The following is a 17,384-nucleotide window of genomic DNA, read 5'->3' on the forward strand; positions in this document are numbered from 1 at the left end:
GCAAGTGTTTTGTCTCTATCTTAACCAAAAGTGGTACCAAGTCTTTAAAAGGTATAGGCTTGAGGACTTCCCTGGTGGCCCGGTGATTAAGACATGGCACTCCCAATGCAGGGGGCACGGGTTCGATCCCTGGTCAGGGAAGATCCCACATGCTACATGGTGGCCAAAAAATAAATAAAAGGTACAGGCTTAAAAGAAGACATCTGGTAAAGGATTTGAATACAGAGCTCTCTGAACCTCAATAAAACAATTCCGTTTTCAAATGAGCAAAAGGTTTGGAACAAGACACTCCACCAAAGAAGATAAATGGAGTCAAATAATAACATGAAGACACTAGGAAAATGTAAAAAGCAAAATGACAACAGTTGTTAAAACTAATACCAAATTCTGGTGAGGATGCAGAACAACTGGAGCTCTCAAATTGCGGGATGAATTTAAAATTGTAAGGTCACAATAAAGTTTGACAGTTTCTTATAAAGTATCCTATGACACAAAAATCCATTCATAGGTATTTATCCAAGTGACATGGAAACATGTTCCTACAGAAACCTGTATATGAATATAGTAGCTTTATTCAAAATCACCAAAACCTGAAAATTCAATATCCTTCCAACTGGTGAATGGAGAGACGGGTACATCCATACAGTGCAACACTACTCAGGAATAAAAACAATGAAGTATTGATAAAACGACATGGATAGATCCTCAGAAGCATCATGCTAAGTGAAAAGTCAAGCTTCAGGGCTTCTAGGTGGCGCAGTGGTTGATTGAGAATCCGCCTGCCATGCAGGGGACATGGGTTCGATCCCTGCTCCAGGAAGATCCCACATGCCACGGAGCAACTAAGCCCGTGCACCACAACCATTGAGCCTGAGCTTTAGAGCCCGTGAGCCACAACTATTGAGCCCATGTGCTGCAACTACTGAAGCCCACGTGCCTAGAGCCCATGCTCCACAAGAGAAGCCAGGGCAGTGAGGAGCCCACACACCACAACGAAGAGTAGCCCCCACTCACCACAACTAAAAAGCCCGCACACATCAAAAAAGACCCAACACAGAAAATAAAACATTTATTAAAAAAAAGTCAAGCTTCAAAAGCCTCCATTTACATAGCATTCTGGAAAAGAGAGAACTACATGGAGAGCAGACATATCAATGGCTTCCTGAGATGGGGGTGGAAGTTGGCTACAAAGGGGCACAAGGGACTTTTGAGAAGCAATGGAACTTACAACGAATGTGCTGGTGATTATGTGATTGTGTTTGACAGAACTCAGAACTGTACACTTGAAAAAGTTTTGTCTGCCAAGCTTAACCAAGCCTTTAAAGGAAAAAGCCTTTTTAAAAAAGGCTAGGACATGTCAATAGTTTACCTGACTAGAAATCACATCAGGGAAACATTCACTCCCACTGGCCATGCAAGGGTTATGTACTAAGTTAATGTAGTTTAGTGCATAACCATTAATCTACAATAGAGTTGCAAAGGCTAGGATACTGAATTTGGTTTGTAGTTAGGAACACTGAGCCATGGTGTTAGCTGAGATTTGAGTGTCTTATTCTTATTGCCTTACCTTCTAGGTTCATACGTATAAATTCTGCTCAAGCTCATGGAGCTACTTATTTTCACTGAAGTGGGTTTATTTGGGGTTTGTTTGTTGTTTGGTTTTGGTGGGGTTTTTTGTTTTGGCTTGTTTTGTTTGTTTTGGGCCAAATAGCTTAAAGAGTCACTAGCTGGGGGGGGGGGGGGGGGGGGTTGGACTGTCAGTCTAATCTAAATCAGAAAAGAGGTATAGATGGCAGCACTTCCTCACTGGAAGATGCCTTTCATTATTCAGCAGTGAGATACATTCCCTCTAAGAAGAAAAAGGTAAGTTCATCCCAACTCATGGTAGGGAGCTAAAAGCCTCCAGTAGATAGGTGGGCTTGGGGAGATGTCACATCAGGAGTATGAAAAATAAGAACCAGGCTCTTAAGGGAGACCAAGACACTAAATAATCCTGGGTCAACCCTGAAAGGGTGAAGGACTTACATTTTAAAATGATGGCCAAAGGATCAAGGAAATAGTTTAAAGTTTGTCTTGTGTCCCTGTCTTTCATGACAGGCAAAGACAATGATAGGAAAGTGAAATTAACCCATCTATGAAGTTCTAATCTGTGCAGTCCCAACTGCCCACTGCAGGTCCTAACAAGAGGACACGGTAGGGCACAAGAGACTCTAATTCTTCAGCCAACTTTTCTTTGGCTCAGAATACTGGAAGAGCTGTGGCCGCTCCAAACCAGAGGATCCTCCCTGGTCCTTTCCAGAAGGAAATGGACTATCTTGTGGAAGAAAGCTGGAAAAGGCTAGTGTAAAATGGTTCCAGGAACTTTGTTGCAATAATCCTCAGGGATGCTTCTCAGGAAGTTATCACCAGCTCCTCACTAAGGCAAGGCGTTATGTAGAGAGCCCTTCCCCTCATGTGACTTTCCCCATCAGTCTCTTCTGGTTCATGGCATGCTTATGAAGCTTCTGCCCAAAATATAATAGCTATGCATATAGAATGGAAAATTTTAAAACCTTAAGTTCTCCTAAAGATCTGATAGTTTCCCATCAAAACAAATTTATGTTCTGCAAGGTAGGGCTTGTGATCCTTATGTTAACTGAGTTACTCCAATCCAGAGGTAGGGCTTGTGATCCTTGTGTCAACTGAGTTACTCCAATCCAGAGCAGGGACCCAGAAAAGAAAGAGTAGGGGGTGGGAGGAAAGGGATCCCTCAACTCCTGCACTGGACATTTTCACATATCAAAATATTTTAAAAAGGTTGAAAATTGACAAATTAATGCACAAAGTGAAAGACACACAGACTAGGATAAAATTAAAATCCACATGGATAGAGTGAAATACGTAGAAGTATTCAGGATAGGAGTGAAAAGAAATTTCCTAAAAAGATAACACAATAAAAAGAGAGGAAAAGGGAGGTAACCAAGCAGAGCAGGGAGTTCCCTTGTGGTCCAATGGTTAGGATGCGGTGCTTTCACTGCCGTGGCCTGGGGTTCAATCCCTGGTCGGAGAACTAAGATTCTGCACACTATGCAGCATGGCCAAAAAGAACACAACAAACAAACAAAGTAGAGCAAAACAGAGCAATAATAACAACTAGAAGCAATTGAGGGACAAAAATCTGAAGAAAGTTCTTTTGGTAGGGGGTGGGGATGCTTTCTTGGCTTCTCAGGGAGGAAAAGGAAAGAGGCAGACAGCACAGATGCTCTGGAAGCTTCTCCTTCTACCCAGGCTCATGTCCCTGAGGGCACTTTGAGCCCAGAAGGAGGTGCAGCTTTCTATGCAAACAAAGCTCATCGGATCCTTTCCTGCTAGTGAGCATCCTGCGTAGTTCTCTTTTATTGGAGGGTCACTTTTATAGTAATACCTGTACACAGTTTAGAAACAAAATGTGGAAGTAAAATGAAAAGCAAAGTCACTAAAAATAATTTATTGCTCTTTAAAAAAAATAAATTAACATGTGTAATAGAATATCAGAGTTAATCTATTAACAAAAGCGTAACATACTTTAGTAAACAAGGATTTCCAACTTATGATATAACTAAATAAGAAATAAGTCAATTAAACACTTGGTTTAGCTAGGGGCAAAAATCAGCCACTGCCACCTGGTCCCATAAATCCATGCTGTTTCACATTTAAGAGGACACTAAGCAGAGGAGTCTCCCTGATCTTCCCAATAGAAATGCACGTAAAAGTGATAACGCCCAAGGAAGAAGAGAAGAGGCTATTATAGCAAGTTGGAGCTGAAGTCAAAATTCTACTTCCCTTACCCTGGGGGAAGTGGAAGGGATGTGTGTTACTTCACCAGGTCTACATGGAAGACAGTTTGACCATAAAACAGCCCACAGTAAGATTTCTCTTGTGGAATATTGTGAGCATGGTCGCGACCTAATTCTTTCTTGAGGTTTGGAAGTGTCTCTTGGCCACATACCCTGGGCCTTCCTCAGATGCCACAGTGGCTCTTGCCCTAAGATGACCAATGGCTCTCCTTTCCTTAGACACACTGGCTCAGTATTAGCAGTAGAGGTAGGGAGGTAAGGTCAACTTCAGAAGAGTTGAGTCCACAGTTTATCCCACAATGGATGCATCAGAACCTCAATGAGATTGTCAACCACAGGCAATCATCTTTTTTTACCTATGAGACATTTCTTGCAAGTCTCTCGGGTTTGGCACAAAGGCTGAAAGCTACTCTACTGTTCTTGAAGACAAATGCAGTTCCTTCTAAGTTACAAATCAGCACTTAGGTCCTATAGTTGAGCAGGTCTTCACACCATCCCCTGTTTTTGGCCTCCATATAGACGGAGGCATTGCACTGCTGCATGGTATGTTCCATCTCAACCAGCTGGCGGCATCCGATGGTTAACTTTTCCCTAGGGGATGAAGAAATGTTATATCACTACAAGACAGCTAGTCGGATAAATGAAAAACTCTTAATACAACAGGAGAACACTGGGATTTGAAATACAATCTTTGATATCTGAGAGCAAAAATGCCAAGAGTTATGGTTTCTTAGCCCAAACCAAACAACATGGGAGGATAAGCACTTAGCAGCACAGGTTCTCAGACAGTCAACATGGAGATGATTTTGGTGCAATTCCTGAATTCAGGAATAATGGTTCCCATGGCAAGCCTGCTGCCAACAAGAACACCGTGGAGTAGATCACATAACTCTGTTTTATTTGGTTTGGAAGTTAAAGAACAGGTAAACTGGAGGATCCTAAGAGGGTGCACCTCCAGACAGGAACAGACATTGGAGAGGGGATAGAAAGTTGACAGAGCTTCAGCTCTTAAAGAGAATCGTCAAGGTAGGTAACCTAGCCATTAACAAATGAATACTAGTTAATTACTCTTAAACCAGAGGTGGGGAACAGGGAGTAAAGGCCTGATATTGGCCATGACTACTCACAATTTTATCTAAGACAAAGCCTGGCTGGACTCTCAAAAGCTGACAGGAGGCCTACAAACTGTGAGATCTTTAAGTTAGCAGTTAGAGCACCAATACTTTATATATGGTGTCTAGAGTTAAAATCTCATGGAAACCTATTTAAATCTACTGGGAGATGGTCTACATAAGCTCACAAAGAACACCCAGTATTCACTACAGTGTCTAGTATATAAGGTGTTCAAGAAATGACATTTTCTAATAAAAATATTTCATATTTTTATTATGAAAGTTACACTCTTATTACTTCTTTGGCTTCTAGTATCGCTCTGAGCCATCTCCAGGGTGCTGGGGAGGACTACTAGCTACCTTTTCACAGTACCCCTCCTCTCCCCCCCTCCCTCCCCCCACAGATCCCTTGATGTAGGGTATAAAGGAAAAAGAAGTCAATCGGAACTCAAGGAATAGGAGGAGAGCTAGCAGTGGCAGCAATATAAATACACTATATTTTGAGCAGCCTCACTTCCTGAAGACCTGTGGTCTCCCTGGGGCTGATTAAAACCTGACTTTTGGCTTTGTGTTACTCTAGTCCTGTTTGCTGTATTTAGAGTGCTTAAAGTCAGTGTTATGTTGTTGCCAGTTCTTTACGACTACTCAAAACATGATTTTCTGAAGACCCTAAGAGATCCAAAATAGGAGAGATGTAAAATGTTTTCTTATATACTTAAAAATGAAATAAAAAGGGCAGCCCCCTATTCCTGTTCTTGGTTACTTATTCCAAATGTAGAAAAAAAACTTCTTTAGTAACTAGACTTTCGATCTATTTCAGTGTCTTTTTCTCCTTTCTCTTTTTTCCTCCTCTCACAGCTAAGAGATGAGTTCTATTCCCTCTTTTCATCCTAATGGCATTTGGTTTTATTTGTGTGAGTCAGCATTCCGACAGTGGAATATCACCTACAGGTTTTGTTTCCTACACCAAGTTGTCATTGTTGGCTAAGGAAAGTATCAGGTGTTTTTCATCACATGTGTTTACACTAGACTATGAAGACAGGAATTCTTGAGTTCCTTTCCCCTACGGATTATATGTAGAATGGCAGAATATTAGATATGGGTTACCTTACCACCCTTGCCTACCATTCTGTAGCATCTCCAATGAATCATCTCACCTTGACATTCACCTCTTGGCGATAAGGTATTTACAATTTAGAGAATATTGCTAGAAAGTTCTTCTTTTACATTGGACCTTAAAAAACAAACACCCTATCTGACCTGTTTGCCTAAATTAAAACAAAACAAAAAGTTGTTATCCCTATTTCCTCCAACAGTACAAATATTTTATGTCCCTTATAGATCCTATTTCTCTTTTCCAAACTAAACAATCCCAACTCCTATTCCTTTCTGGAACAAAGCTCGCGACTGGAGGTTGCTTCTAGTTCTGCAATTCTATGTTGCTCATGAAATTTCTACAGAACTGCCTCTGTTTTTCTAAACTGTCCTATTATGAGTATCAAACTTACTTTGACCAAATCTCAGATGGCTCAAAATAACTGGAAATTTGATCAAATCAATTAAAAACTAATTCCAGTTATCTGAGTCATTTCCATAGCTAATTTTGTCAAAGTGGCATGGCAGTAGTGAATTTAAGTGCCCTAACTCCAATATTTGATGTGGTTTTTCCAAAATCCTTTTTAGGTACAAGAAAAAAGTCTGCAATGGATATTTGTTTTACAACTCTCTCAATGTTTCTATACATTTGCAATGTGCATCTCTCATAAAGGAAAAATGAAATATGATGTAGTGCATATAAAAAGAGTATACAAATAGTGTCTGGTTCAGAAGGTCTGGGCTGGAGCCTTAGAGTTTGCATCTCTTGCAAGTTCCCAGGTGCTGCTGACACTCAGGTCCAGCAACCACACTTAAGAGAACCATAGCTCTAATGTAAGCTAGAAGATGCTACCATGGAGCTGATTCCTGGAGTCAGAAAGCAGTAATTCCTGGAAGCACTTGTCATAAGGAAAGCAAAGCTGCTCCTGATACACATGCCTTAGGCAGCATATTACGTGGATACGTCATGTGCTTTATGGAGCTGATATCACACACTGATGTGCATTTCACAAAGAAAAAATGACCTTAGAGACTTGTCTCGCAAACAAGCCAGAACATTCTGTCAAACAACATGAATTAAATACTGTTCCTAACTTATTTCTCATATAAATAGAAGACATCACACAAGATACTTGTTTGGTAACCTGTTTGATAATCTTACTAATTTACCATCCTGGTTTTTCTGAGAAAACTCCTCATCTGCTCAGCGTAAGCAGTGCTCAGACTCCACTGGCAAGAACAAAAGCTCTGACAAAGAACCTACAAACTACAGAAGGCAGAAAACACTAACTGCTTTATACATGTAAACACCAAGGTTCTACTGTGTCATGTAACTCAGCTTTTAATCAAAGCTACTTTCAATCTGGAACCTTAATTACTTGCTTTATCAGAACCTATAAAATAGTTTTCTGTTCTTGAGCTATGTAATTTCCTCCCTATTGCAATAAATACAGTGTTGGGCACATCAACAGCCTCTTCCTTCACAACTAACACTTCATAAATCAAAAACAAAGATAAGCAAATTCAGACAACCTAAATAACTGTTTTCCTTAACTTTGCCAAGTTAAGTCACTCTTCTGTTTTCACCTCTGAGTCACTGGGAAACTGCTACTTTTTATCTAATGCGTCTGGCTCTGTATCTAGTATGAACTAAAGAAACAAAAAGAACCTCTGTCTTCTGGCAGCTTACTTGAAAACTGTGAGCTGTGGAGTACACCAGAGGCTCATATGGGAGTTACCATTCACTGAAAATATGGCAAATAATTTCAAAACAAACAAAAGAGTAACAAATCTAAAAGCTATTAACCAAAAGCCCGTTGAATAGCAATGCCATTTTCCAATGCAGTCGAGATATTAGATATATTTGATTTCTCTTTAAAATCATACTTTTAGGACATAAGAGGGAGCTTATTAATTAGTATCATAGTTCAAATCCCTAGCATAGTAAGTGGAAAGAAAACAAAGAAGAAAAATGGATACTACTACTGTAACTCTGAACATTCAAGTTTGGACCCTGTGCCCCTCCCCCGCCGCGCTGAAAACAAAAACAAAAACCCTCCCAACTATTTAAACAGTAAGCTGAAATCAAAATAATTTTAGACATTTGACTGGAACCATCCTGCAAGGGACTCTGCCCCCCAAGTTATATATGGTGAGCTTTCTACACCTTCAAAAATATCGCTAAGGTTGGAAGACATATTTTTGATACAAATCTCATGTACGCAAACCTTTAAATGTGGATTATCTGTAAAGATCCATAAATAAGAGTATAACTGATTAATTGATAATCTGAAGATCAGTGTAAAAAATCATTTTCACCCTCAGCTACAACATTCAATGCATGCACTAGCTTCAGATTTTCTTAGAAAACTTATTTTCATCTAGTGAGTGAGTGAATTTTCATAGTTATACTGCCCAGCAACATTTGTTTATGAATATCAATCCTAGTGTCTTAATATCATCAAATATATTTTATCAGTAGAAGCACCTTGATAGTTAGGTTTGTCACTGTCTGTTCATACAATTTTGTAGCTACACAAATACATCTGCAAATTAAAAATGACAAATAAACTGTGGTTTAGTGATACAGTGGCATATTACACAAAAGTGAAAATACCATCAGTTCTGCTGCAGCTCTTGTTTTGAACACAAGAATTTGTTGCAACACCACTGATACATTAAGGAACAATTTGAGCACAACAAAAATTTCACATTTTCTTATACACCATTTCAGCAGTGAAAAATGCTAGATGAGCAGAGAAAAATGCACCCAGCTGAACCAAGCTGCTTAGGAATACACACAATATACACATGCACGTACTTCAAACATGTACCAGCCACCTCAGCTTTTCTGCTATTACGAGCCACATCCATACATATCTGGTGTTACAACTTTATATCCAATTTCAGGTTCTACCCCATCACACTAACCCACAAGCTGCAACCTTTCCTACGACCACTTTCATAAGCAAACTTGAGCTTCTTTTAAAGGTAAAATATCAGATTTATTATAGGACTTAGGCATTTTTTAACCATTTAACATGTGTAAAACTGTGATACTATTTTGATTAGGTTCCTATCTTTTTTTCCAATGTCCCTTATTAAGTTTCTGAGCCCACTTTTTCCATGAGCCCTGTGGCTTTTATTGCATTAATCTGCATAGTTCGGTAGTGATATTTAGGAACACATATGTCATGTTATAATAGAACGAAATGTAAACCGACTATTGCTCCATGCCTCAACATGGATGGATCTCAATGTTGAGTTAAAAACAATATGGATCAATGGAATGGACTAGAGAGCCAAGAAATAAACCCACACACCTACAGACAATTAATTTTCAATAAAGGAGGCAAGAATATACAATGGGGAAGAGACAGTCTCTTCAGCAAGTGGTGTTGGGAAAGTTAGACAGCCGCATGTAAATCAATGAAGCTAGAACACAGCCTCACACCCTACACGAAAATAAACTCAAAATGGCTTAAAGAATAAGACAACACAGAACTCCTAGAAAAGGACATAAGCAAAACATTCTCTGACATAAATCATACCAATGTTTTCTTAGGTCAGTCGCCTAAGTCAATAGAGATAAAAACAAACATAAACAAATGGAACTTAATCAAACTTACAAGCTTTTGCACAGCAAAGAAAACCATAAACGAAATGAGAAAACAACTTATAGAATGGGAGAAAATATATGCAAATGATGCAACCAACAAGGGCTTACTTACCAAAATATACAAACAGCTCATACAACTCTACAACAACAAAAAAACAAACAACCCACTCAAAAAATGAGAAGACCTAAATAGATATTTCTCCAAAGAAGAAATACAGATGGCCAGTAGGCACATGAAAAGATGCTCATCATCCCTAATTATTAGAGAAATGCAATTCAAAACTGCAATGAGGTACCACCTCACACCAGTCAGAACGGCCATCATTAAAAAGTCTACAAATAATAAATGGGTGTGGAGAAAAGGGAACCCTTTTATACTGTTGGTGGGAACATAAATTGGTGCAACCACTATGGAAAACAGTACGGAGGTTCCTCAAAAAACTAAAAATAGAGCTACCATATGATCCAGCAATCCCACTCCTGGGCATATACCCAGACAAAACTGTAGTTCAAAAAGATACATGTACCCCTGTGTTCATAGCAGCACTATTTACAATAGCCAAGACATGGAAACAACCTAAATGTTCACTGACAGATGAATAGATACACACACACACACACACACACACAATGAAATATTATTCAGCCATAAAAAAGAATGAAATAATGCCATTTGCAGCAACATGGATAGACCTACAGATTATCATACTAAGTGAAGTAAGTCAGAAAGAGGAAGACAAATATCATATATCACTTATACGTGGAATCTAAAATACAACACAAATGAACATATCTAAAGAACAGAAACAGACTCACAGAGAACAGACTTGTGGTTGCCAAGGGGGAGGTGGGGAGGGGGAGGGAAGGCTTGGGAGTTGGGGGTTAGCAGATGCAAACTATTACATTTAGAATAGATAAACAACAAGGTCCTACTGTACTGCACAGGGAGCTATACTCAATATCCTGTGATAAACCATAATGAAAAAGAATATATATATATAGATGTATAACTGAGTCACCTTGCTGTAAAGCAGAAATTAAACACAACATTGTAAATCAACTATACTTCAAATAAAAAAGAAAGAACAAAACGGACTAGGGGTGGGGCGCAGGGGGTATGGGACTGGAGTACAACCCTGAAAGGGTTAAATGGGTTTTTAATCCTCATTAATTCGTCTGCCTTGGCCCAAGATTGGAGGGCTTAGCACTATACCCTGTGCATACAAGAATAAAATCTATACTACTTCCCCCTTCTCGTTACAAATGAATGCTATAAAACAAACTATATATATATATATCTCCATCCTCTACTAAGGAGAGAATGGGAGAGAGGATACAAATAAGGGTGGATAAAGCTCTATTTTATCAACTGAATGGCAGGCATATGAGTACTCTTTATATCAGCTGTTCTTCAAGACATAGTCTGGGGAATGTAGACTCCTTCAAAGGGTCTGTGAGGTCAAAGGTATTTTCATAAGAGTAAGATGTGATTTGCCTTTTGGATTCTCATCCTTATGAGAGTGTATAACAGTTTTCCATAGATACATAAGATGGGATTATTGAGACTAAATACAAAAGTAGCTATGAGAACCCACCTGTCTTAACCTATTAAGTCAGACATTAAGAGATCTGCAAAAATCTCTTACAATGGCATGCTTGTAAGTTATATTCTTTGTTTGGGAAACATTATTTTCATTATTATGTTACTTATCATGACATGTAATCAGTTAGCTATTGTTACTTTTAAATAAGTATTTTTTTTAATTTCTCAATTCTAATTTTTAATACAATAAATATAGATAGATAAGACCCATATAAACAAAAGCTCTTAGAGGTCTTCAATACTTTTTAAAAATATAAAAGAGCCTTGATGCTGCAAAGCTTGAGAACCACTTTAGAACTTAAACTTGCTGTGTGTGCACACCTACGAGTGTGTCAAAAGTTATCTGCACTCTGGCTGTGGAATTTATTTTAATTAACTTTTAGAAATGAAAAATACATCATTTTTCAACATAACCTCCTAGCTTTACAATACACTTTGTCCGTCAACAAGCTTTCGTATTCCCTCATTAAAAATTTAGGCTGTGAGCCACGGATGCAGTTGTCTTCACTTCCTCATTAGAAGTGAATCTTTGTCCTTATAGGGCTGCTTTCAGGGGACCAAACAAATGAAAGTCCGATGGAGCAAGATCAGGACTATAGGGAGGATGCTTTAACACCTCAAAATGAAGTTTTAGAAGAGTGTTGACAGTGTGGGCAGAAGTGTGCAGACATGCATTGTCACGCAAGATTACAACGCCCTTGGACAGCAGTCCTCTGCATTTAATCTGAAGCTTAGGCTTCAGCACAAACTTTTTGAAACCTAAGTCTGTCATGGATTATTTCATAGGCAGAGCCATGGCTGATCTGCAAATGATTTGCCACAGAATTCACTGTCACTTGTCTATTTGACAGAACCATTTCATGTGTACGCTCAATGTTGTCATCAGCTGTGGATGTGGACGGGCGTCCAGCTTCTTCTTCATGACTAACACTTGTGCGACCTTCCTTGAACTTCCCTAACCATTCATACACACGTCTTCGTGACAAAACACTTTCTCCATACTGTGCACAAAGTCTTTGATAACTAACAGCACCAGATATACCCTCAGACCACAAAAAACGAATCACTGCACGCTGCTCTTCTTTCATGCAATTACAAGTGGGGCATCCATTTTTGCTCTCACTGCAGTTACAAGTGAACTGATGTAACACTCTCACACCTGCACAGCAGTGACTGCGGAGACAGTAGCCTTGAAGGGAAAGCATTGATAAGACAGTGCAGCCAATAGAAGTTTTAATATAACCTTGAGTGCGGATAATTTTTGACTCACCCTCATACATACATACATACACACACACACAGCTCTTATGTATGTATAAAATATTTCCTATTTAGATAGGTTAAAAAAATCATAGTTTAATGAAGACATAAAAAGAACCCTTCAGCACCACCACCAAGTGGTGCTATACACGGTAAAAGCGTGTTACACTGATATATCTACATACAGATATGACTTACCGATACTCGGCCTGTGAAACACAATCATAAAGTTCCTGGGCAGTAAATCTGACATTTTTATTTACCTGAAAAGAACCAAGATATAGCTATTTAAAATGCATATTAAGTCAAATGAGTCATGAGAGCACAATTAGAATGGCCCATATTCTAAGGGAGCAGAATGTCAAGTTTCTAGTTTTTGCATAAAAAGGACTAAATAATAACAATTAGAAGATCAGTGACCATAATGCTAAAACTGAACTATATGTAAAAATATTAGTCCTATTGTTACTAATCTTTAACTTAATTTTTTCACAGAACCAGAAGTTAGATGGTCCTCGGGTTAGTGGGAATCTCAACAAAGCAGATGATTACTTTATAAGATCAAATGGACAGAAAAAAAAAATGTGTAGTACATGAAACACTAAATTCTACCACTACTGGCTCTTATCAACAGATTCATGCATCAATTAGCCTAGCCCTAATGTACTTATTTGATATTTGTTTTCTGGGAAAAGTAAATAAATTGTTAAAAAATTTTTTAAATAACTGTACCTAAAAGAGACTAGAGTAGATTTGCAATCACATAGGTAGACTATTATAAGAAGAATCAGCCATATCTTGTTTATTTCATGAACATCAGAAATAATTCAAGCTGAAAGAAAAAGTTAAATATTCAACTCTAGCAACATTTGAATACTATGGTTGACTCTTCTGAAAGTTATTACTGAATAACTTTCATTTAAACACTAAGGTTATAAGCTGTGTGGAAAGATCTGTTTAGGAAAAAGTCTGATTTATAAACATTTTCTAAAGAAATGTGTTTTTCAGACTATCGAGGTCTAAATATTTAAACTAATATGTTTAAGTTTATTAACATCTATTACAAATCAGAGACAATTTACAACACTATAAATATAAAAGCCCTTCATCAAACAAAAACTTGTTGTGGCACACACGTGGAGAACACAGAGAAGGAATCCTGTATTTCTTGAGACTTACCACTGATTTAGGCAATATTCTATTTATGTTGCAAGGAAGAATCTGGAAATTTGTAGAAGGAAATTCTTTTTAACAGATTACTCAAGATATAACATAGTGCCTAAATTTTTAGAAATTCTGTATTGTGAAGGGAAACTAAATGAGACTATCTTCTATTCAATTTATTTTTAAAAATACTTAAGCTATTATTAGCCATATGCAGTTTTTTGATGAGGAAGAATGTTCCTACTCTGATTTAATTAACACTATTTTAAAGATTTATATCATGAAAATCTTCTATAGTTTAGGGTTTTGCTTATTTGCAAAAGTCCCATGAGCTTCTTCAGTATTTTCATAAGAAAATTCACCATATTTGTATATAAAATGTTCTGTTCACCGAAGGTTAAAAACATAAATTTTTTTTTAAACATTTTTTGACGTGGACAATTTCTTTAAAGTCTTTATTGAGTTTGTTACAATATTGCTTCTGTTTTATGTTTTGGTTTTTTTTTGGCCCCAAGGCAGGTGGGATCTTAGCTCCCGGACCAGGGATTGAACCCGCATCCCCTGCATTATTGGAAGCCGAAGTCTTAACCACTGGACCACCAGGGAAGTCCCCCAACACATAATCTTTAAATACAACATTTGAGATGTATATAATCCTAAATTTTTGCTTAAAATTAGAATTACATATTTATATACAATTTAATTTTATTTGTATATAATATTTACTATATATTTAATGACATGAAATTGGCATATAATTCATCATGATTAATTTTTTAGGTACTGTATAATGTTTATTAAAAGAATCTACTAAAAATGTTCTAAAAAATACATTTAGAGTTAACTTATTGACCAGTCCAATTCCTATTTCTTTATGTGTTCTGCCCTGGTTTCAGGGGCCTTTGATATTTTCACTATTGCCCCAACATGCTAGGACCTATAATGTATCCAAACTTAGGCCAGCAAATGTCAACAATCAACACTGCAGATCTTTGATCAGAAGATGAGAGGAATAATCTATTCTCTATCAACTGTTAAGAAAAATTAGCTGAAGAATTTATTTTGAACCTGATATAACATGAATACAAAATAGTTCTTGAAGCCATTAGTAGATTTTAGAAAAAAAGTATCTAGATTTATCTTTAGTTTTAAAAACAATCATCCACATATATTTAGAACTTATCCCAGACAGATGGCTAGGGTGTAAGTGTGGTGTGGCTCTAGGTTATAGTAGATGACTTATAAAACAGGCAGTTAATCTACTACTAATAAAGGAAAACTAAAACACAAATTCAAGACATACATCACAGGCTCTAGCTTGAAATATATCATTTCATTATATTCATTAATTTTGATACATTTTAAATTACTCATACTGGGACATTTTAAATTACACTATTAAATATCATTTCTATGATCAAGTGCACAATTTTAATTCCCAGAAAACAAATAGCTAAAAGATGCCTCTGTCAGTAGACATTAGAGTTGTGACTATAAAATAGATTATGGAATTGGTGTCATTAATTCTTAGCTGTACTATTTACAGTGAATGCCATATATTAGAAATGACATCTTTAATTCTTAAAAAATCAAGATCTGTAGGCAAACGTTAAATATAAAAATAGCCAAACATCTTAAAAAATTTAAGTGGTCCTGTCACTAATTATGATATGAGACAAATATATCCAATATAGTAATTGGTATTGGGGAGGAGGTTCTGCTGAGAGAAATAACTTTAAAAATCTGGCAAAGGTGTATGAACCTGAAAAAAGAAAAAAGAAAAAAAAAATCTTGGACTCAGATCCACCATATTCTTATAAATAACAAGTTGGGTATTGTCTCCCAATGCTGTCAGGAATAGAAAGCACTAAGCCCCAAAAAGACATATATGTCAGATTTTTCCAGGATATGTGATTTTAAAATTGTCCCATTGTTTCCACAAATACATTTTTATTGAATTAGAAATACAGAAAGTATAACGAAATAATTATTTCATCGAATCATCTCAAAAGAGGAAATCCTCTTAACAATCACGTAATGTAGTTATACAGTATTAAGGCTGAAGTACATGTACTTTTAAGAAGTACGTGTAAACAACGATTCTTTCCTTAAATAAAATAAGTAACACTTATTGAACACTTACTCTGTGCCCGATACTGTTTGAAGCACTTTATATATATTAAGCTATTTAGTCTTTAAAGAACAGCTGCAATTTATCTGATTATGTTATTCCCATTTTACAGATGAGACAACTGAGACAAAGAGAATTAAGTAACTTTTCTAAGATCATACAGTAAATAGGCAGCAGAACTGACATTTGAACATGAGTAGTTTGACTTCAGAGTCTGTGTTCTAAGTCACCAGGTTCTTAATGTAAGATGTGGCATAAAAAAGCTAAATAAAGAGTTAACCAGGAATAAAAGTGAAGAAATATACTTAAAGAAGTTCAACTCCATAAGAAAAGTGACACTTGAATATATGTCATATTCCTTTATTTAGAGTATTTTAAAAATTAAGCACACACTTAAAAAGAAAGAATATAGGGCAAAGAACTTTAGGCAAACAAAAACTGAAGATCAACAGATTACTTTCCTTGGATCAACAAGGATAAGAAAAGAATGCAGATTAATTTACAAAATGCACTGGAGTCTCACCAGAACTTTAATTCCAGGGTCTATGCTGCTGTTAAGGAGGAAACTAAATTATAGCCTTCCTTCTCAGTAATCAGTGGTTCTCAACCAGAGGTGGTTCTTCCTCCCTAGGGGCCATCTGGGTATGTGAGTGGGGTGCAGTGCAAAGATATTTTTGGTTGTCACAATGACTGGGGGAGCTACTGGCATTTAGTATTTGACGAGTAGAGATGTTAAAGCATCCTGCAACGTTCCACACAATGAAGAAATGACCTATCCAAAATGCCAACAGCACTTCTGATGAGAAACAATTCTGTGTTGGACAAAGTGTATTATTAAAGGTCTCTACTGTATGTTTTTACTTAGAGAATGAAAGAAAAAACTGCATCTCACTGGCAAACTTCTGTGGCATTCAAGAATTTAAAGCAGGGACTTCCTTGGTGGCACAGTGGTTAAGAATTTGCCTGCCAACACAGGGGACACAGGTTTGAGCCCTGATCCAGGAAGATCCCACATGCCGCGGAGCAGCTAAGCCTGTGCACCCTAAAGCCCGCAGGCCACAACTACTGAGCCCATGCCCCACAACTACTGAAGCCTGTGCACCTAAAGCCTGTGCCCTGCAAGCCTGTGCCCTGCAACATGAGAAACCACCACATGAGAAGCCTGCACACCATAATGAAGAGTAGCCCCCGCTTGCCGCAACTAGAGAAAGCCCACACGCAGCAATGAAGACCCAATGCAACCAATAAATAAATTAAAAAAGAATTTAAAGCAAATATCAATTAAATAGCATTCCATTACATTTTAGAACACCTATGTTTGTTTATATTAAAACTTGATTATAATGGAAATATAATAAACATTTAAAAATATTTCTCCTACCTCATACTTGATTAGGAAGTTATAGAGAGTCTCAACATCTTGATAATTACTATTGGGGGCCAAAATCCTAAAAAATAAAATAAAATAAAAAACAAAGGGGGGGGAATGAATGATTTAAGAAAAAACAATACCTTGAACTTTTCTCCCCAAACATATTTATACTGTGAGAGATACCTTATTATATAATAAGCTTATTAAAATGTT

The 17,384-nt window shown here is 37.2% G+C and overlaps 1 protein-coding gene across 6 annotated transcripts in view; it reads right to left on the reverse strand.

Annotated features, from left to right (window-relative positions):
* Nucleotides 1–1,735: 1,735 nt before the first annotated feature.
* The window catches only part of SWT1 (SWT1 RNA endoribonuclease homolog), a 110,066-nt gene continuing 94,417 nt past the window's right edge, over nucleotides 1,736–17,384 (reverse strand). The window contains exons 17-21 of one of the 6 annotated variants that reach the window (XR_009052775.1): nucleotides 17,181–17,247; nucleotides 13,684–13,725; nucleotides 13,237–13,336; nucleotides 12,703–12,767; nucleotides 4,351–4,406 (exon numbers count right to left, since the gene is read on the reverse strand). Coding sequence is in view for 4 of the 6 variants with exons in the window: in XM_057728719.1 (XP_057584702.1) it covers nucleotides 4,277–4,406; nucleotides 12,703–12,767; nucleotides 17,181–17,247 (262 nt within the window). In the remaining 2 variants the exon portion in view is untranslated. Of the gene's footprint in view, nucleotides 4,407–12,702; nucleotides 12,768–13,233; nucleotides 13,337–13,683; nucleotides 13,726–17,180; nucleotides 17,248–17,384 lie in introns of those variants that run through there. The other 5 variants (XR_009052776.1, XM_057728719.1, XM_057728721.1 and 2 more) reach the window with 5 other exon arrangements.

Source organism: Hippopotamus amphibius, chromosome 3, assembly GCF_030028045.1.
Source record: "Hippopotamus amphibius kiboko isolate mHipAmp2 chromosome 3, mHipAmp2.hap2, whole genome shotgun sequence".
In the NCBI taxonomy this organism is placed as follows: Eukaryota; Metazoa; Chordata; class Mammalia; order Artiodactyla; family Hippopotamidae; genus Hippopotamus; species Hippopotamus amphibius.